Genomic DNA, 22,605 nt, shown 5'->3' on the forward strand with positions numbered 1-22,605 from the left:
AGGAACTACGCGAGTCGACCGACAAACACTTGTGAAGACCAGAGATTCACATTCAAACTTGTAAAGAGCCCATCTCCTTTAGCATATATTTATATATTCAGTAAAAACAATTGTAACATGTCAGGTATTCCATTCCAAATCGCAGCATCAGCACTAATAAAATCCCCTGATTTCGGCACAGGACTAACACCTTAGAACAGTGGGATAATTGAGGCTAAGGTTAGCACAGTACTTGCCCGGCCCCAAGAACCAAGATAATCCGCCATTAGATAACTGAGCAAATAACCACCTTTAGCTAGCTCAACCAAAATAGCTGCTACAAATTCAATAATATACCGTTTTCTTTCAAATGTTGCAATGCTAAGATGTACAACACAAAGTAAGAAAGTTATAGCATGTTTGGAAGTTTTCTTTTGGGTCAAAAGTGTTTTTTTTTGGTCAAAAGCACTTTTGGCCAAATATTGAGGTGTTTGGTCAAACGTTTAGATGGAAAAAAGTGCTTTTGAAGAGAAGTAGAAGCAGTTTTTAACAAGCAGAAAAAATTAGCTTCTCTCTAAAAGCACTTTTCTGAGAAGTACTTTTAAAAAAAATACACGTAGGCGTGCGTTTGAGTTTAATTCAATTGTTGACAATTGTCTAAGTATGGACTTTTATATTTCATTTTCGTTATCATGTCATATTTGTTGACTAGAAAACTTTTTTCAGAGTCTGATATAGTACACGAAAGAATTTTTTTATACTCTAATTGGTATTTACAAGTTAAAAAGAAAATAATTATGGTATTTACAAGTTAATGATATGTGATTGTTTTCCACCTAAAATCAAGGATATATAAGTTCTTTTTATTTGTTTAAACTTTATAAATAAAATTATTTGAGAGCTAGTGTGTATTCAATAAATTAGTTGAGATATATACAAATTGATTTAGTTACACATTAGTTTTAACTTTTAATTTTTTTTACTCGTAGTAGTAATAATTACGAGAAAAGTGAAAAAATATCACACAAGGTCAAGGTTCAAATTCTGACTATAATAATCTATAATCTATATAATAAAAAAAAAAGGAGGAAATTTGGTAGGATAGAGTCATAGACGGTGTCATAACCACCTAGACCCCACCAAGAAAACACACTCAAAAACAAAATCCTTCCATTGATTTTCACGTACATAAAAGTCTTCTCCTCTTCTTCCTCTTTGTTTCTCTCTTTTTCTTCCACTAATGGCTTCTGATTAGGCCTAAAATTTTCAAACCCTACCTTTTTTCTCTTCATCCTTATCCCATACTTATACGTATACATAATATAAAAGGGTACTATAGTAAATTGAAGGAATCGAGACGATTCGAAGGGGATCTGAGGATTTCCCTGGATCTGCTCTAGGGATTCCGGTAAGTCTTGCGAAATTTCTGTTTCATATTTTTTATTTTGTTAATTTTGATGATCGAATAGAAATTTTATCAGTTTTAAATTGTTGTCGTGTAATTGGGGGTTCTGGTAGTTAGGGTATTGACAAAATTTGGGGGTTGTTTTCTGCTCCCTTATTGATCATTATATTAAGATTTTTTTCGTTATATTCCTCATAAAGTAGGAGGTAAATTAGGTGAAAGAGTTACCTCAGCTTGGTAGAGCCTGACTTAGGGTAGGGTTCGGTTCAATTGAAGTACAAAGAGTCATGTATACAAATATTAACCTGGAATATGTGGTTGTACTTGGAAACATCCAATCCTGTTGATAGGTATTGCTGCCTGGGAAGAGGAAGGTAGGCAACAACAATAACTATTACTATTACGCCTCAATCCCAAACTAGTTGATTCCGCTATGTGAATCCTCTATATCTGTTTTGCTCTCTTTGAGCCCGTTTCGTTGCTTCTAGTTATCCCTCCCCCTTTGATGACTGAGAAATCTGTGTGGGGCCAAAGCCTTTAAAACTCCTGGATAATTGGCTTGCCCCTCTATCCTCCCCCACTTAAATGTTGCGTTTAGTTCGCATATGGAAGTGCTCGAACACATGACCTAAGTCACAAGTCCCTCAACCTTTGCCACTAGGACTAATAAGCCATGGGTGCATTTATTTTTGTGCTTTTATATGTATATAGTAAATTAAAATGTATTCTTCGACTTATTCGAGAGGATTTAGATTCTTGATAATCTTATTTAAATAGGAGTTCGAAGTGAACTTGAGACAAGGGTTTTGGGGCTGAAACGTTGATTTTGCACGCTCAAGCTTTCAGCTGATATATGGATTTTTCACCAATCAAAAAAAGAAACGATTGCATTGTGATAGGTATCTACTCTGTGAAGAATTGTGTTGTTTCTTCTTCTATTGACAAAGACATTAATCACAGTGGGTATGTGGATGGCGTCTGATACGGGCATCTAAATTTCAGTGTTAGCATGATGAGGGTTGACCTGCCTTGATATTATCTCTACTAATAAGATAAACCAATAACCATTTTGAAAGCCTTTGTGCAATGTAATGACTAGATTTGCTTCCGAGTTCTACTCTTGTTTGTGCATTGCATCTTTCCTTGATGTGTAAATGATTGCAGTTTTTGCTTTTCCTTTTCTGTTCTCATGTTTTCCTTTTGAGATCTGATTCTGCTATGGTCCTGCAGATTGAATGTGTTGCTTTTAAAATTACTTTAAGGGGCCTACTTATATCTGCTTGATATATGATGGCCATTCCAATGGATAACAGTTTAGATCATTCGTCGCGGGAACACGTTCAGCGCCTCTTCAATAAGGTCGGTATTTGCTTTCTCGCCTCAATGATTTACCATTTAAATTATTGATGTCTAGAATGATTTGCACTGTAATAGCCATGTAGTGATATTTATTACAGACCCACATACATAGTTTATTAAAAAAAATTATTGACCCACATACAGAGTTGGAGTGCTGTATGTACAGGTGCAATGAGTTGTATCATTTAATGTTTAGAGATAGTAATACATATCTGCTTGTTTGGAACATGTGATTGACGATTTTCACTTATTTTATTAAGAATGCGGATTTGGAGAATAAGCGTAGAAAAGCAGCACAAGCAAGAGTTTCTTCTGACCCGAATGCATGGCAACAAATGCGGGAAAACTATGAAGCTATCATCCTTGAGGATCATGCTTTTTCTGAACAACATGAAATAGAATATGCCTTGTGGCAGTTACATTATAGAAGAATTGAGGAACTCCGTGCACGCTTCAATGCTGCACTAGCTTCAAATGGATCAACCACTTCTCAGAATGGGAAAGGTCCACCTCGCAGTGGGACAGATAGCGTCACAAAGATTCGCACGCAGTTAAAAACTTTTCTCTCAGAAGCAACTGGATTTTATCATGATTTGATGGTGAAGATCAGGGCAAAGTATGGCCTGCCACTAGGAGGTTTCTCTGATGATCCAGAGAATCAGATTCCTTCTTTTAAAGATGGCAAAAAACCTGTGGAGTTGAAGAAAGGCTTGATATCCTGCCATCGGTGTTTGATTTATCTGGGTGATCTTGCTCGGTACAAAGGCTTATATGGTGAGGGTGAATCTAAAGTTCGCGACTTTGCAGCAGCATCAAGTTATTACCTGCAAGCTTCTTCACTTTGGCCTTCAAGTGGCAATCCTCATCATCAGGTACCTTTTATTTCCTTATTTTTATTGGTTTTGTTCTAAAATAATCTGTGAGAAATCTTTACTTATCCCCAAGAGTTGGAGGAGGGAGGGGGTGTTTTGGTACCTTATTGTTTATATTTGCAATTAGCTAGCTGATTGTGCTGTTTTCTCAGCTTGCAATACTGGCTTCCTATTCCAGTGATGAGTTGGTGGCAATCTATCGGTACTTTCGTAGTCTTGCAGTAGAGAATCCTTTTACCACTGCAAGGGACAACTTAATCATTGCGTTCGAGAAGGTAAGCAGCTTATTGAGTTGTTGCGTTAAGATCTTGTTGGTCTTTGTTTTAGATCTTTTTCTGGAGTTCAGGGTAAGCTGGAAAATCAATTAAATAATCTGGCAAATGGTTCCTGCAAGTATTTTTTTGGTGTGTATGGACGGAAAAAAGTCGTAATGTTTTGATGGAATTTCAACTCCAAACCACTCCCTAAAAGCTAATTGTCTTCGTCTTCTTTTTTGCTGGAATAACTTATCTTCTGTAAATACTAGTGATCAACTTTTGGATTTTGCTAGATCCTGATCATATATTAAATAATACTATGTAATGGAGCTGACTTTCTCTTTGTACTTGTCGCATCTTCTTGATGCCATCAATGAAACTACCTCATTTGGAAAAGAAAAAAAGAATCAACGTACTAAGGAATTTTTCATTCTTGATAGAGGTGATGAGAAAGTAGAAAAAATTGATCCAACCTGAGAGTAGTAATACATACTTTCCATGGTTAGTATAAAATTAAAAAGGAAATTTGAATTTTTATTTAGAAAAAGAACGATATAAATCAAAGGTGTAGCTAACATTTAAACTATATCATTATGAATTTTTCTTTATCAAGCAATATAGACACCTAAATCCATTTATTGGAAGCTCCTGAGATCTTGTAGTGGAACACCGATACACATTTTTTCAGTTGCTGCTGGGTATGGAACTTCTCTATTCTTTTTGTTGTCAAGGAGTGACCAAGATGTGATTATCTAGTATATGTTGATTTTTTTTCAAGTGTTCAAGTTCTGCCCAAAGACTCTTTCATGTTAAAAGTTTTCTGGGCATCTGTACTTCCCATTTGGACTGTTTCTACTGTTGCGATGGGTCGTATGCTTGACTTAGTGTCATGATTTCTCTGTTATGGTCCTTGTCAAAAAAATGATTTCTTTGTTATGGTCCTTATCAAAAAAATGATTCCTTTGTTATGACAGAATCGTCAGTGTTACTCCCAGCTGCCAAGGGATGCTAAGGCTTTGTTCATCAAGGCAGAACCTTCACGTACAACTGGAAAAGGACGAGGTAAATGTGAAACAAGGAAGCCTCTGAAAGATGTAAAGGTTGAAGCAAGTTTACCCAAGGAAAAAGCTTCAAGTATATCTGAAATCTTCAAAACCTTCAGGATGGGATTCGTTCGGTTGAATGGTATCCTCTTCACGCGCACTAGGTATGTTCTCTATCTAAAAAAAATATCTGCTATTTGGACACACCATAACTAAGTAATGACACTATATTGTTACCATCTTTAATCAGCTTGGAGACGTTTGAAGAAGTGCTGTCATCGGTTAAAACTGATCTGCTTGAGCTTCTCTCTTCTGGGTCTGATGAGAAGTATAATTTTGGTTTAGATGCTGCAGACTGCAGACTGGCAATTGTCAGGCTCGTCGCCATCTTAATATTCACCATCCATAATGTGATAAGGGAAAGTGATAATCAATCATATTCTGAGATTCTACAGAGATCAGTTCTTCTACAAAATGCATTTACTGCTGCTTTTGAGTTCATGGGTCATGTGGTTGAGAGATGTATCCAATTAAATGATCCCTCATCTAGCTTCTTATTGCCTGGTGTTTTGGTTTTCGTAGAATGGTTGGCGTGCCATCAAGATATTGCACTTGGTAATGAATCAGAGGAAAAACAAGCAAGGGCTAGATCTTTTTTCTGGAAGAACTGCATCACTTTCTTTAATAAGCTCTTGTCGACTGGGTCTAAGTTTGTCGATGAAGATGAAGATGAAACATGTTTTTTCAATATGAGCAGGTATGATGAAGGTGAGAGTGGTAATCGTCTTGCGTTGCCGGAAGACTTTGAACTTAGAGGATTTGTTCCTCTTCTTCCAGCTCAGCTTATCCTGGACTTCTCAAGGAAACATTCTTTTGGTGGTGATAGTGGAAGTAAAGAGAAGAAGGTACGTCTTCAGAGGATGATAGCAGCTGGAAAGGCTCTTGCTAATGTGGTCCGGGTCGGAGAAGAGGGAATATATTTTGACACCAGGGGAAAGAAATTTGTCATTGGCGTTGAGCCCCAAACTTCTGATGATTATCAACTTAATGGCTCCAGGGAAGTTACTAAATTAATTGGTATTGAACTGGAAAGTCCAGATGCTGGACTGTTGAATGTCGGAGATCTGCAGCCAAAGCAGCAATTGTATGTGGAATGTGAGGAAGAAGACGAAGTTATCGTTTTTAAGCCGTCAGTGATGGAAAAAGTGAATGGCATCTCTTCAAATACAATGACCTTAGCGGTTCCTGTATCTGTTATTAGCGCTGCCAGTGTTCCTTCTGGTGCTAGCATGGCTTCTGTTGATATCTGTAGTGAGATGGGGCTATTTTCATCTGCACTTGATGGATTGAGCTTGCAGAATGCTTGGAGTACAAATGTAAGGCAGCCAACAAGCATTGCTCATACCAATGCCCAATATGTGCAGCCAATCCAAACAAGTGCTTCCATGTGGTCTGTAGAGCAAGATGCTGTTATGAATGGATTGGTGGGGGGCCTTAACTTGATGGGAAATGGGCTAACCACAGAAGCTGAGTTGCTAAATCATCCAGAAATGGTTCCACCTGCAGCATATTCAGTCCCTTTACCCCGGTCTGTGAATTTTAGCACTGCAAATAATATTCATTTCCAGGTTCCAGAGGCTGCTATACCATCTACCTTCAGTTCACTTACATCCTCAGTAGCTGGTTCCGGTAGCATGTCAATGAAATCTTCATCAGTTATCTCGACAGGAATGAAGAAAAATCCAGTGAGCCGACCTGTTAGGCATCTGGGTCCACCTCCAGGGTTTGGTTCTGCTGCTTCGAAAGTAGATGACTCTTCATCTGCCTTGACCTTAAGGAATGAAAACAATCCCATCTCTCGTATGGATGATTATAGCTGGTTGAACGGATATCAGTTACCTTCAACACATCAGAGCATTGGTTACAATAACTCTCACAATCATTCAACACAAACATACCACTCTGTGAGCAACAGTGGTAGCTTAGTCGGGGTGGTTAGCTTCCCTTTCCCTGGGAAACAGGTGCCCCCTGTGCACATGCAGTCAGATATTCAGAAAGCAAATCAACAATCTGTTGCACTGCCTCAGCAGTATCGAGGACAGTCCCTGTGGCAGGATCGTTACCTTGTGTGATGGATAGGGAGACTAGATGGTGAAATGCATCTTCCATTTTCTTTTTAATATACCACAATATACATTCTCTCAATCGTGTTTCCATGCTGTACAGGTTAACAATTACTGAGGAGAATGTCCTCTAGCCTGTTGCTACAAAGTTCAACCATCTTATTGCAGTGTGGCCAAGGTTATTATGTTTTTTATTGCAGCGTGGATGGTCTTGGAATGTTGCAGGCACTTGCTGTTGAGCAGGTATTCGCCGCTGCCTTCGCTCCTCCTTTCTCTCCTCCCGTCCCCCTCTCCTTCTGACAACTGTTTGACCTGGTTAGTGTGCCCATGTGGTTTGTGTCGGCGGGCTTTTGATTATTCTAAATCCAGAACAGTCATACAAGAATGGGTCCTCTGGCTAACTTTTGATACTTTCGAAGAAGCTCTGCATGTCCTGAGCAATTAGGAAGTACAGGTCACACATAAGCTAATGGCTCCATTTCTCTTAAACCCCCCCCCCCCCCCCCCCCTTTTCTATTTTCTTTCTTTATTAAGGGGGGAATACTCAAGCAAGCAGGGGATTGGTTCTTTCTGGACAGCAGATCTCTGTTGGAAACCTCTTCCGTTTCCTTTTCTTCCAAGATTATATATTTACTTTGAACTATTCTACACTTGCCTATACCATGTCTCGGTGTCAGATTGGCCTGGTTTCTGGTGGCAGTTTTCCTGTTATTCCTCTGAGAGTCTGGGTAATGAAGAATTAGATCTGGATGCCTGTATTTCTTTCCTTCTGAACTTGGCAGAATAGGGAACAAAATAGTAGGGCTTTGTCAGATTCTTTACTGCCCAACTCCAATGTAAAAGCTGCTCAGACTTGTTCCTTTCTTTTAATACCTCAAGGTTGTTAATGTTAATGTACTGGAAGATTATTGATGTTAATTCGCCTGTGCTTACAAATGTCGTAATTTTTCTGTTGTCATCTTATGTACAGTTGTGGGTTTGGTGCAGCTTGTGCCGAGCTATTCAAACTGGTTGAGTAGAGACCGATGTCAGTAGGTGCTGGAATTGGGAGCTTTCAAATTAAGAACCTTGACTTGGTTGGATTGATTTTTATGTGGCCGAGAGATCAGGCTGTGGTGGATAGCTGGTTGGAGCAGACGCAACAGTAAATCTACACGGTTTAATGATCTCGAAAAGAGTTGTGCCATGCCATGCTGAGCAACTTCCTACTATTAAACGTTTACGGTAGATATCTTGGCAGTTCCCATGTCCGACTTAGAAGTTCTGAGGGTATTTTGCATATCGTGAAGAAGGATTTGTTGTCGTCGGAGTACTTGTGGATGTTAGATGGAAATAAGTATGTATCGTGAAAGCTTCTGACTATCTAAACTTTTCCTGTTTGTTGCTACTGTCCAGTAGTTGCAATCATCCTGTTTGTTGTTTGGACCATGTATGCAATTATCTCAGTTACAATTGCTGTGGCCTGTGGTTGGAATTTGGATGATTGATGTTTTGTCATCTTGATGCTGGTGTTTCATTTTCCCAACAAGGAAACCTCTCCTACTTTTCCCTCTCCCTTTATATTTCGGTATGCTCCTTATCTTTAGGTGAAATCTATGGTTGTTTCCTTTTCTTATTTTTCCACCAAGTTTTTGCGCTATAAATGGGATCGTCTGGCCTCAGCTTTTTAATATACTAGTTTTTGGGTGCGTGAGTGTACCTACTTGTCAATCACAATTTTTTTAAAAAAATCATAATTGTTTAAACATGTGTCCAAAATTTTAAGAAAAATAATACAAGCTAAAATGATGAATGGTAAGCATATTTGACCGACTTGACAGTTGAAAGCAAAATAATTAGATATCTGCGCGTTTATTCTGTGTCAATTATTATGAAATTTGTACAAAATATATCTTGTATCAATATTACAAAAACTAGTACTCTATAAAATAAAAATTCTAGTTGCATGCTTACTTTATAAATTAATACAAAAGAAATATCTTGAAAGATAAATAAGTTGAAAAATCCAATTCCTTACTAAAATGGTGCATGTGAGCTTACACCATAAGATTTCAGTAGCGAAAGGTAGTACTATTATTAGAATCTTATCTACAAGAGTTATGTCTAAGAGGCATATTGGAAGGCTACGTCTTTCCGACCCTTGGGGTGATTGACACGAAAGGGACTTTGTGGGTAGTTTTAGCGGAATGTCTTCAAAATTGGCGGTGTTTAAAAAATGACTCCGAAACTCTTTAGGAGTTCTTCTACCGGATTAAATTGTTCATTGAAGTCTAAAAGATTGTCATACTTCTGCTCTTTCTGGATTTCTCTACCGGGTCAGTAGAGTTAATGCTATATTTTATCTATGTATCTATTAAGTTGTTCATCGAAGTCTTCCTAATTGACATACTTTCGGGGTTGTTTTAACAAAGTGTTTTTTGAATTTACTACTTCAAATTCGATCGAATAATACAAGTAATCCCCAATCATCAATTTAGTCGAATAATACCAAGTCAAAAAGCCACACTATGTCTTCTTCACCATTTCTAAAGTCAAACAATAGAGTTTTGAGATTTTTACGCTAAAACACCAAAATTTATGTTTGAACTAAAAGTTTAAGCATAACTTATTAACATTCAAACAATTTGAATAATAATCAATCATTACCCTTTATTTTTCACCATCAAACAAGAATTTCAAGCTTTAAGAACTAAAAAACTATAGTGTTCAAGTAAAAAAGGAGAATATATCAGTTATATTTGGTTTAAGTGAATCCTTGATGCCTTTTCATCTTTTTTATATGCTTAAATTACGCATATCATTATATATGCTGTTTTGAAGCATCGATACATGCATAGAACTTGCTTAGTCGAGATACTAAGCATATATGAGTTTTATCTATTCACATTAGTCAACTTGGCTCATATAGTTTCCATATACTTTTATTTAACAAGATGTAGTGTGTGGAAGCTGCAAATCGGTTACAAATTTGCAACTTTGTAGAATATCAACGTAGTATTCTAATTATAGCATTTTCTTTCTTTCTCTAGATGGTGACATTCAACTACACTTTCCTCCTCCACTTATTTCTTCTACTCAATATTTCTTTATGCTCAACTGCACAAATACTACCTGAAACCCTATTCCTTCCCGTCACTAAAAACTCATCAACCCTACAATACATAATCACAGTAGGACAAAGAAATCCTTTAGTCCCCATTAAACTCACAGTCCATATTGGTGGCATGAGCTTAAGGGTAAACTGTGAAAAAGGTTACAATAGCTCAACTTACAAATCAGCTCGCTGTAAGTCCAAAGCATATGCTCTTTTGCCAAGTCTGATACATGTGGACACTACTGCATATTCAAATCTCGACCACAGCCATATATATGATAGGTGAAAATCCCATGATTAATACTTACACGTACGGTGCAGAAATTGCTGAGGATGTATTGGTCATTGGTTCAAAACCTGGCATCCTTGTCACTCGGCCACGATTTATTTTCAGTTGCCTTGACTCCTATTTATCGAGACGCCTAGCAAAAGGAGTCACATGTATTGAATTACAGTCAGACTTCTCTATAACATCTTTATATAATAGCAATTCACTCTAAAAGCCAAATTTTTCCGAAACCAAATTTCATGTTCTATTACAATATATGTGCTCTATAACAACAATTCGCTATAACATCCAAAAATATCCGCAACAAATGAGACTGTTATAGAAATGTTTCACTGTATATATATTGTTAGAGAGAACACACTTTTTAGTTTCAATTATATTATGTATAAACATGCCACTCGCGTGTGGATTTGAGCCCAAGACCTCGATCCTGCTCTGATCGTCATCTAAAATTTTAATTTGTTAGAGTGAGTTAACTTTTAATTACTCAATTATATATTACAGGAATTGCAGGTTTTGGACATAATAGTACAGTTTCTATTCCTAATCAACTTGCTGCTTTTGACTCAAGATTCACTAGGAAGTTTGGTATTTGCTTGAGCTCATCTACAAAATCTCGTGGAGTTATCTTCATTGGGTCTGGCCCATATTATGTTTACAAATATACTACCAAGGTTGACATCTCTAAGAATCTTGTCTATACTCCAATAATCATGAGAAAATATCGTCCACTATTTTTACAACCTTCGGAGTACCATATATCCAAGTTTCATCCATTCGAATCGCGGGGAAATCCTGTGCCTCTAAATAAAACATTGTAATACATTAATAATCAAGAAAATGGTGGGACGAGAATAAGCACTACGACACCTTTCACAATCTTGCATACTAGCATCTATAATGCTATTAAAACTGCTTTCGTCAAGGCGCTAATTCTTAAGAATGAGACAATGGTAGAGCCACCGATGAAACGATTTGGAGCTTGCTTTAGTTCCAAAAACATTAGGAGCACAAACGTTGGACATGAAGTTCCTGTGATAGATTTTGTCTTGCATAAAAGGAGTGCATTTTGGAGGATTTATGGGGCAAATTCAATGGTACAAGTTAGAAAGGATGTCATGTGTTTAGGATTTGTAGGTCAAGATCAAACGTGGGAACCATCTATTGTGATAGGAGGGCATCAAATAGAAGAGAATTTATTGGTATTTGACCTCCCAAGAAAGAGGATTGGTTTCAGCTCCTCACTCAAGCTTCAACAAACATCATGTGCTAAGTACGATTATACCTCTAAGACTTAATACAGTCTTTTTACTAATTCTAATCTTCAAGACTTCAACTCTAAGTTTAGTGAAGAATAAAGACATATGATGAACTCTTATTTCCATTTTCACGTTTACTTTTTTTTTTTTTTTTTTTGGTTCTTGAACTGTTTTTCTATGTACGTTGGAACACTAGCCTTTTGAGCTTATCAAAAAGTAACAAGAGAACTTCAATGGCTGGTTGCCGGAAAAAATGTTCTGAAGTTGGTGTTGCGAGACAATGATTATATTAATTAAAATGTGCTCTCTCTAATCGATTAGAAATTTCACGTCTTTAAGACGTGGCTGAAAACTATTATATCGTATAGAAATTAAGTTTATATAGTGTTGGGATTGAAGTTTGGTGAATGAGAAATGGAGGGAAGAAATGTGAAGGGAAAGTGAACTCCCTTATGCTTTGGAAAGAGCAATTATTCCTCGTTGGTGGTGAAAAAAAAAGAGAATGTGCTTATATTGAGAAAACAATTCCCTTGGTGTTAAATGAGTAGGAAAGAAGGTAAGTCTTGATTAGTCTTTTTGGACAAAATTTCTTTCAATTACTTACTTAATTAATTAAGTTAATTAACGAAAAGTCAACCCGGAATAATCCAGGACCCGCGACGCAACGCGACCCGGTCCGTTTCTTTCCCAGATTATTTTAAATTTATTTTTCCGGAATATTTAAAACATGAATCGTTCTCGCCTGTTCGAACAACCATGGTTGTTTCTGAAAGGTTGCAAACTTTTCAGAAATAATGCCACAAAATGACTATAAATATGCCTTGATCCTAGAATCTTTTCTTACGAAATTTTCTGAACTTCTTCTCCTTCTTCTGCACAATTAATCCCAGTGTAATTTACAACAATTAAGTGGTTTACTATTCACCAACATTTTTGGTACCGATATATTGGTGAGTTAAATCGTTCTATCCTAGGAGGATAATATTCCAACACCTCAGGTACTAGAGGGGAATAATTTCCTTAAGGACACACTGTGCATTCAACGGGCTCGATTTCATTTAGAAATTATTTTCTAGATTCTGTTTGATTATTTCGACATTCTGTTTCTACTGATTTTCTATTTCAGAAAATTTTATTATTTCATAATTATTTTTATAGTAATACAGATTGGCTAACAATCTTAAGAGAATTAATTTATACTGTAATATTTATTGTGTTTTGGAGATTAAAACCTTTGTGGTTTTCTACTCCTTCTAAATTCTTTCTATTTCTGATTTGAAGATATTAAAACTTCATCGGAGTATTAAAATTCAGAAACGATTTGAAGAACATAAAAACTTCATCGTTTTTCTTGTGAAACAATATATATAAAACTTCGATTTTTATTTATTAAACGTACTGCTTATTATTAATTACAGTACTGTTTATTGTTCTATTTTTCTTTGCCATTAATTGAACTTTCTGTTGTTGAAAGTGAGAAATGGAAATTGATAATGGAAATTCTTCTGCGTCTGTTGCGGAAACGACGATAACCTCGTCAAGTCGAACTGCCGTGCCACCAGAAGAATAATCGGGGAAATTTTCTGGAGCCAACTTGAAAGGATGGCAGCAAATGGTGTTCTTTTAGCTTACCACGCTTGGTTTACAGAAATTCACCAGTGAAGACTCTCTAGTACCTGCCGACATGCCAGACAATGAGAAGTTTATGATTGTTGAGACGTGGAAACAAACAGATTTTCTTTGCAAAGGCTACATCCTAAGTGCTTTGAAAGATGACTTGTACAATGTCTACAGAGCTATGAATACTTCGAAAGAATTATGGGACGCACTTGAGAAAAAGTACAAGACTGAAGATGCATGCTTAAAAAATTTGTGGTTTCCAAGTTTCTATGCTATAAAATGATAGACAGCAAAACCGTTGGAACCCAAGTTCAAGAGTTTCAACTTATTTTTCACGACCTTATTGCTGAAGGTATGGTAATGAATGAAGCATTTAAAGTGGCTGCAATGATTGAAAAGTTACCTCCTTCGTGGAGAGATTTCAAAAACTATCTAAAGCACAAGCGCAACAAAATAAAGTTGGAAGATCTTGTGATTCGTCTTAAGATTGAGGAAGATAACAAAACAATCGAGAAGAAATTTCATGGAAATTCAACGATTATGGGAGCTAATATCGTTGAGGAGAATGCTCCAAAAAGTAAGAAGATGAAGAGGTTTTCTAGACAGACTAAGGAGTAGAACAAGAAAAAAATTCAAAGGCAACTACTACAATTGTGGAAAAGCTGATCACAAAGCCCCTGATTGTCGTCTCCCCAAAAAGGACAAGAAAAAGGGACATGCCAACATAGTGGAGAAAAATGATGACATTGATGATTTGTGTGCAATTCTTTCGGAATGCAACTTAGTTGGAAATCCGAAGGAGTGGTGGATTGACTTTGGAGCCACTCGACATATTTGTGCTGTCAAAGAAGCATTTTCGACTTACTCTACTACTGGTCCCGAAGAAAAGCTTTCCATGGAAAATACTGCAACAACCAAGATTGAGGGTTAAGGGAAGATATTCCTGAAGATAACTTCCGGCAAGGTGTTAATGCTCAACAACGTTCTTCATGTTTCTACTATTAGGAAAAATTTAGTTTAAACTTCTCTACTTGTTAAGAATGAATTCAAATGTGTATTTGTATCTGACAAAGTTGTTGTAATCAAGAATGATATGTATGTTGTAAAGGGCTACCTCACAGAGGACCTTTTCAAACTAAATGTAATGGTTGTCGACAATGTTAATAAAATTCTAGCCTCTTCTTATTTATTGGAGTCAACTGATTTATGACATATTCGTAGGACATGTCAATTACAAAACTTTGCGAAAGTTAATTAATTTAGAAGTATTGCCTAAATTCGAGTGTAATAAATCAAAATGTCAAATATGTGTTGAATCTAAGTTTGTCAAACATCCTTCTAAGTCTGTTGAAAGGAATTCAAATCCTTTAGACTTAATTCATACTGACATTTGTGATATGAAGTCAACACCATCTCATGGTGCAAAAAAGTATTTTATAACCTTTATTGACGATTGTACTCGATATTGTTATGTTTATTTTCTTAATAGTAAGGATGAAGCAATTGAAGTATTTAAGCAATACAAGAATGAAGCAGAGAATCAATCGAATAAAAAGATTAAAATGATTAGAAGTGATAAGGGTGGAGAATACGAATCTCCTTCTGTAAAAATATGTTCGGAATATGGAGTTATTCATCAAACTACTGCCCCCTATACACCTCAATACAATGGAATTATGGAAAGGAAAAACCGAACATTAAAGGAAATGATGAATACTTTATTAATAAGTGCCGGCTTACCACAAAGCTTGTGGGGGAAAGCTATCCTTACAGCCAACCGAATACTCAACAGAGTACTCCACATCAAAACGCAATCTATTCCATATGAAAAATGAAAAGGAAGAAAACCCAACTTGAAATGCTTCAAAGTGTGGGGTGCTTTGCAAAGGTACAAGTACCTTTACCCAAAAAGGTAAAAATAGGACCAAAAACAGTGGATTGTATTTTTATTGGATATGCTACAAATAGTAAAGCATGTCGGTTTTTGGTTCATAAATCTGATAATCCCGAAATTCATGTTAATGCGATAATTGAATCAGATAATGTTGAATTCTTTGAAAATATTTATTCGTATAAAACTGAATGCGAGTCATCAAGTGAAAGATCTAAACGACCACGGGAAGAACCAAAGGAAAATACTCCAAGTGAAAAGGATCCAAGGCATAGCAAACGTCAAAGAACATCTACTTCCTTTGGACCAGATTTTGTGACATTCTTGCTTGAAAATGAGCCTCAAACTTTCAAAGTGGCTATGTCATCTTCTGATTCAGCATTTTGGAAAGAGACAGTCAATAATGAGATTCAATCAATTTTGGATAACCATACTTGGGAATTGGTTGATCTTCCTCCAGAAAATATGCCTTTATGTTTAAAATGGATCTTTAAGAGGAAAATGAAATGCACTATTGACAAATATAAGGCATGAATTGTTTTCAAAAGATATAGACAAAAGGAAGGCCTTGATTACTTTGATACTTACTCGCCAGTAACAAGAATAACATCTATTAGGGTGTTAGTGGCACTGGCAGCCGTGTATGGTCTTGAAATCCATCAAATGGATGTTAAAATAACTTTCTTAAATGAAGAGTTGGAGGAAGAAATTTACATGGAACAACCTGAGGGTTTTGTGGTTCCTGGTGAAGAAACGAAAGTGTGCAAACTTGTTAAGTCACTTTATGGACTTAAACAAGCACCCAAATAATGGCATGCTAAATTTGACCAAACAATATTGGCAAATGGGTTTAAAATCAACGAGTGTGACAAATGTGTTTACATTAAAAATAATCCAAGTCATGAAGTCATTGTTTGTTTATATGTTGATGACATGTTGATAATGAGCAAAGATATGGCATATATAAATGCTACTAAGCGCATGCTAGCTAGCAAATTCGACATAAAAAACGTAGGAGTTGCTGATGTGATCTTAGGAATCAGAATTCACAAGACTCCATAAGGTCTAGCATTATCACAGTCTCACTACATTGGAAAAGTGCTTGACAAGTTCAAGTAATTGGATTTCACGATTGCCAAGACTCCAATTGACGTGAGTTATGCATGATGTTTGGCTATAATTATATATTTTTAGTGCATTACTTACCTTACATTTAGGTTTTTTAATGCTAAATTATACTATATTTGTGCTTAATTGAGTTTATTATGTGTAGGTACATTGGAGATAAAATTTGAGCAAAGTAATTATTTAAAGTGTAATTCATGAACTAAAATAATGGGCTTATGATTATCTAATGATAAAGTAATTATAGAGGACAAGGAAAGGACAACTGAGCAAGAAGAAAGATAAGAAGTGAAATTGAAAAGTTGGGCAGCAAATCAAAATGAGAAACGAAGCAGCAAAGCAGCAGGCGGCGCAAGCCTTGTGGCTCGCTACAGAGCTGGCGAGGCAAGGCCTGAGGCGAGGTGGAGCGCTATAGAGGTCGCAAGGCACAGTTTGTAGCGATGGTGTTCCAGATTTTTAAAGCCTATTTTGTCTCCTATTTGGTTTTGGACTTGATTATTTCATTTCGGTCTTTTTCCTACACCTATAAATAGTCATTAAATACCATTTTTAGAGTGAAAGAGACCTATTTTGAGATTTTAGACGAAGGGAGAGCACAAAGCCGCCGTGGATGCTGGAATTCATCAGATCCCATCTTTCTTCCATCAAACTTAGTAATTTTTACTTTTTCTTGATGATTTGTTGTTTTGCTACCATGTCTATGTGAAATTAAACTTCACGTTCTAGGGTTGTGGTTGTCATGAATATTGAAGTTTATTAATTATATTACCGTTAATTTGAGTTATCATCTTTGTTTGATTCTCTAATTCTCTGCATAATTGCTTAATCGTTTGGCCAGCAGTTGAGTTCTATTTACTATCTATGCTATGCTTGGGAAAGTGTCACGACCCAAATTAACCCTCTGTAAGGTGTCGTGATGGCACCTAGTCTTTACGACTAGGTAAGCCTAATATTACAAAAAAAGATATAAATAAAACACAACATTTTAAAGATAAACAGTATATTATAAATAGCTAAAAGTAGTACCACTCGGCATATACAAAATAATTTCCCAAGACCCGGAATATCACTAAGTCATAAGCTGCTATAATCTATGTAGCTCTATACAAAAGTCTGAAGATAATAAAGATAGTCTCTAGGCGAGGGAATAGAAGGGGACTCCGAAGATCTGCGGATGCAAGCAGTAGTACCTTGAAGTTTTCTAAAATCAGTAACACACATTAACCCCGAGGCTGATAGCTCGCACCTGGATTTACACACGAAAATATATGCAGGGAAGGGAATGAGTACACCATAATGGTACCTAGTAAGTGACAAGCCTAACCTCGGTCGAGTAGTGACGAGGTCAGGTCAAGGCCTCACCGGAGTAAATATAATAAATTAAATAGTAAAAGGTATAAGTAAAATTTATGGTAACACAGTTAAAGAGATTCTCGAAATTTAACAGTTAAGGGAGCCCTCGGCTCAAAACAAGGTAAACACAGTGGGAAATCTCCCGAGATATTGTCCCGTAGTTCCGAATGAATATGCAGTACATGGGGATCTCCCAAAATACGTCCGTAGTCCCAAAGTAAATATGCAGTGTTGGGGGATCTCCCGGAATGTGTCCGTAGTCCCAATTTAAATATGCAATACAGGGAGGGGAATCTCCCGGAATACGTTTGTAGTCCCAATTTAAATATGCAACGCAAGATGAAATGACAGGTATGACATCGAGTTATATAGTTTATACTGAACACAGATAAGAAAAATAGGGATTTAACTAAGCATGACACACATAATGTCAAATAGGCAGTTAAAACACGTAAGCATGCTTTTCTAGTCTAAACTAAACAATTAAACATATGAGTACAATTTAATGAGAGAAACAATTTATGATTTAAAAAGATACACAAGGTTTTTACAATAACAGCCCGTGTACGTACTCGTCACCTCACGTACACGACGCCCACACACACCAAATAATATCAAGATATCCTAAGGGAAAAGTCCCCAACACAAGGTTAGGCAAGCCACTTACCTCGTACCGCTCAAATCAACTCGATATCACATTCTTGCCACGAGTATCCGACTCAAAATGGCCCGAATCTATTCAAATTAATTGCATAATGTAAATATAACTACAAGTAACTAATTTAACTAATTAATTCGAAGCTAAAGCGTGAAATTAGGAAAAACGCCCAAAATGTCTCCCCGGGCCCACGTCTCGGAATCGGGTAAAAATTATAAATTATGAACACCCATTTACTCACGAGTTCACTTGAACAAAAATCATCTAAATCCGACATCAAATTCCCATTCAAATCTCAGATTTTCAATTAGGGAACCTTTTCCCCCATTTCCAAACTTTTACCCTCAAATTCCTTAATTAGACTAGGAAACAAACAATACATTATTGTGTTATGATCAAAATAGAGTTAGAATTTGTTACCCAATAGTTCTCCTTCAAAATCCCTCGAGAAATCGTCTCCCACCGAGCTCCAAATCAAATTTTGTGTTATGAAATTTTAAACCCTCGAAATCCCCTTTTCTGCCCAGCGATTTCCGCATCTGCGCTCATGGGGCAGCATATGCGGTCCCGCACCTGCGAAAAAAACAACGCAGGTGTTGAAGTCACTTATTGGGTTGGGTCCGCATCTGCGGACCACCAGCCGCACCTACGAGCCCAGTATGCCCTGTCCAATTCCGCATCTGCGAACTCCCAAGCGCACCTGCGAGTCCGCACCTACGGAGTGCCCTCCGCAGGTGCGAAACACCAGAACCAGCAACACACCAAATTTTCCTAAGTCTAAATATCTTCTCGTTAAGCATCCGAAACACACCCGAGGCCATCAGGACCTCAACCAAACATACCAACCAATCATAAAACACCATATGAACTTAGTTGAGCCTTCAAACCACATCGAACAACACCAAAACCCTGAATTATACACGGATTCAAGCCTAAGAATTTAAAATTTTCCAAATTCTACAAACGACGCCGAACCACATCAAATCTAGTCCGAATGACCTTAAATTTTACACACAGGTCAAAAATGACACTACGAACCTACAACCATTTTTGGAATTCCATTCCAAGATCGATATCAAAATTTCCACTATCGGCCGAAATCTCCGAAAAACTAACTTTCGCCAATTCAAGCCTAAGTCTACTACAGACCTCCAAAACACATTCCGGATGCGCTCCTAACCCCAAAATCACTCAACGTAACTAACTGAGTCGACGTAATTCCATTCCGGGTCCGTCTTCACACAGTTCAGACTATTGTCCAAACGCTAAGGCTTAAACTCACAACTAGGGACTAAGTGTCCCAAAACTCTCTGAATTCCATAACCAATCACTCCGGCAAATCCCAAAAGCAGATGAAAATATAGGGAAGGCATATATTACGGGATCAGGGCTCTAATTCTCAAAACGACCGGCCGGGTCGTTACATCCTCCCCCTCTTAAAACAATCATTCATCCTCGAACGAGTATAAAGACATACCTGAAACTGTGAAAAGATGAGGGTACTGGCTGCGCATATCCTGCTCGGTCTCCCAAGTTCCCTTTTTGACCGGCTGACCCCTCCACTGGACCTTTACTGATGCAATGTTCTTTGACCTGAGCTTTCTGACCTGCCTATCCAAAATGGCTACTGGCTCCTCAACATAAGATAGATCTTTATCCAGCTAGACTGAGCTGAAATCCAATACATGAGTCAGATCACCGTGATACTTCTGGAGCATAGACACGTGGAATACTGTGTGGACTCCTGCTAGGCTGGGAGGCAAGGCAAGCCCATAAGCATCTCCCCAACTCACCGCAATATCTCAAAAGGACCAATGAACCTCGGGCTCAGCTTGCCCTTCTTCCCGAACTTCATGACGCCCTTCATAGGCAATACCCGAAGCAAGACCCGCTCACCAACCATAAATGCCAAATCATAAACCTTATTATCTGCATAACTCTTCTGCCTTGACTAGGCTATGTGAAGTCTCTCCTGAATCACCTTCACCTTATCCAGGGCATCCTGGACCAAATCTGTACCCAATAATCAGGCCTCGCCCGGCTCAAACCATCCCACTGGGGACCGGCACCGCCTACCATATAAAGCATCATGCGGTGCCATCTGAATGCTGGACTGGTAACTATTATTGTAGGCAAACTCTGCAAGTGGCAAGTATTGGTCCCATGACCCTCCTAACTCCATCACACAGGTACAAAGCATATCCTCAAGAATCTGAATCGTGCGCTCGGACTGCTCGTCCGTCTGAGGGTGAAAGGTTGTGCTCAACTCCATCCTAGTACCCAACTCCTGCTGTACGACTCTCCAAAACCGTGATGTGAATTGTGTACCTATGTATGAAATGATGGATACTGGAATACCATGAAGGCTGACAATCTCTCTGATATAAATCTCAGCCAATCTCTCTGAAGAGTATGTAGTCAACACTGGAATGAAATGGGCTGACTTGGTCAGCCGATCCACGATCACCCAAATAACATCGAACTTTCTCAAAGTCCGAGGAAGTCCAACCACAAAGTCCATGGTGATCTGCTCCCACTTCCACTCTGGGATCTCTAACCTCTAAAGTAATCCACCCGGTCTCTGATGCTCATATTTAACTTGCTGACAGTTGAGACATTTGGCCACAAACCCAACTATATCCTTCTTCATCCTCCTCCACCAGTAGTGTTGTCTCAAATCTTGGTACATCTTCGCGGCATCGGGATGAATGGAGTACCGCGAGCTGTGGGCCTCCTCGAGAATCAACTCCCGAAGCCCATCCACATTTGGCACACAGATCCAGCTCTGCATCCTCATCATACTTTCATCACCAATAGTCAGATCTCTAGCATTACCTCGCCGAACCCTGTCCTGAAGACCTAGAATATGAGGATCATCATACTGGCGCTCCCTTATACGGTCATAAAGAGAAGACCGAGCAACCACACAAGTTAATACTCGGCTAGGCTTTGAAATGTCCAATCTCACGAACTAGCTGGCTAAGGCCTAAACATCCAAGGCTAAGGGCCTCTCAGCTGCCGTAAGATATGCCAAACTCCCCAAACTCTCTGCCCGGCGACTCAAGGCGTCGGCCACTACATTGGCCTTCCCCGGGTGGTACAATATAATGATATCATAGTATTTAAGTAGCTCCAACCACCTCCGCTGACGCAAATTAAGGTCCTTCTTCCTGGACAAGTACTACAAACTCTGGTGGTAAGTGTAAATCTCACAGGGAACACCGTACAAATAATGACGCCAGATCTTCAGGGCGTGAAAAATAGCTGCTAACTCGAGATCATGAACCGTATAATTCTTTTCATGTACCTTCAACTGTCTAGACGCGTAGGAAATCACCCTACCGTCATGCATCAATACCGCTCCAAGGCCAATCCTCGAGGCATCACAATAGATAGTGTAGGACCCCAAACCTGTAGACAATACTAATACTAGGGCTATAGTCAAAGCTGTAATGAGCTTCTGAAATCTCTCCTCTCACTCCTCAGTCCACCTGAACGGAGCACCCTTCTGGGTCAGCCTGGTCATATGTGCTGCAATGGATGAAAATCCCCCCACAAAGCGACGGTAATACCCCTCCAAACCAAGGAAACTGCGGATCTCCGTAGCTGATGACAGTCTAGGCCAACTCTGCACTATCTCCACCTTCTTCGGATCTACCTTGATCCCATCACAAGACACTATGTGGCCCAAGAATTCCACTGAATTATGCCAGAATTTACACTTAGAAAAGTTTGCATGCAATTTCTTCTCCCTCAAAGTCTGAAGCACGGTCCTCAGGTGTTGCTCATGATCTTCCCGAGACCGGGAATATACCAGGATGTCGTCAATAAACATAATGACAAAGGAATCAAGATAAGGCTGGAATACATTGTGCATCAAATGCACAAAGGCTGCTGGGGCATTGGTCAGCCCAAATGACATGACAAGAAACACATAGCGACCATATCTGGTCCTAAAAGCAGTCTTCGGGATGTCCGGCTCCCGAATCTTCAACTGATGATAGCGAGAACACAAGTCAATCTTGGAAAACACTCTGGCACCCTGTAACTGATCAAATAAATCATCGATGTGAGGCAAGGGATACCTGTTCTTCACTGTAACCTTGTTCAACTATCGATAATCAATATACATACGCATAGAACTATCCTTCTTATTCACAAATAAGACCATAGCACCCCAAGGTGATACACTGGGCCTGATGAAACTCTTATCAAGCAACTCCTGCAACTGCTCCTTCAACGCTTTCAACTCAGGAGGAGCCATATGGTAAGGAGGAA

At 38.2% G+C, this 22,605-nt stretch overlaps 1 protein-coding gene and 1 pseudogene across 3 annotated transcripts; both read left to right on the forward strand.

Moving 5' to 3' along the window:
* Window positions 1-1,125: 1,125 nt before the first annotated feature.
* Window positions 1,126-8,535, forward strand: LOC104103305 (nonsense-mediated mRNA decay factor SMG7-like). 3 transcript variants are annotated; one of them, XM_009611203.4, is made up of 9 exons: window positions 1,126-1,387; window positions 2,162-2,283; window positions 2,615-2,743; window positions 3,004-3,615; window positions 3,768-3,890; window positions 4,847-5,079; window positions 5,166-7,066; window positions 7,142-7,281; window positions 8,026-8,535. In XM_009611203.4, exons 3-7 carry the CDS (start codon window positions 2,672-2,674, stop codon window positions 7,045-7,047), a joined length of 2,922 nt encoding a protein of 973 aa, XP_009609498.1. In that variant the 5' UTR covers window positions 1,126-1,387; window positions 2,162-2,283; window positions 2,615-2,671; the 3' UTR covers window positions 7,048-7,066; window positions 7,142-7,281; window positions 8,026-8,535. The 3 variants fall into 3 exon arrangements, with proteins under 3 accessions (XP_009609498.1, XP_009609497.1, XP_009609495.1); XM_009611202.4 differs by lacking the exon at window positions 2,162-2,283 and having other exon boundaries at window positions 8,009-8,535; XM_009611200.4 differs by lacking the exon at window positions 2,162-2,283.
* A 1,532-nt stretch (window positions 8,536-10,067) lies between these two features.
* LOC104103309 (probable aspartic proteinase GIP2) lies at window positions 10,068-11,719 on the forward strand (annotated as a pseudogene).
* Window positions 11,720-22,605: the final 10,886 nt, after the last annotated feature.

This window comes from Nicotiana tomentosiformis, chromosome 2 (genome assembly GCF_000390325.3).
Source record: "Nicotiana tomentosiformis chromosome 2, ASM39032v3, whole genome shotgun sequence".
NCBI classification, from domain to species: Eukaryota; Viridiplantae; Streptophyta; class Magnoliopsida; order Solanales; family Solanaceae; genus Nicotiana; species Nicotiana tomentosiformis.

Coding starts and splice junctions, on each gene's coding strand:
- LOC104103305 (XM_009611203.4), top strand. CDS start 2,672: ATGATGGCCATTCCAATGGATAACAGTTTAGATCATTCGTCGCGGGAA. Junction 3,891..4,846: donor TAATCATTGCGTTCGAGAAG/GTAAGCAGCTTA, acceptor TTGTTATGACAG/AATCGTCAGTGTTACTCCCA. Junction 5,080..5,165: donor ATCCTCTTCACGCGCACTAG/GTATGTTCTCTA, acceptor ATCTTTAATCAG/CTTGGAGACGTTTGAAGAAG.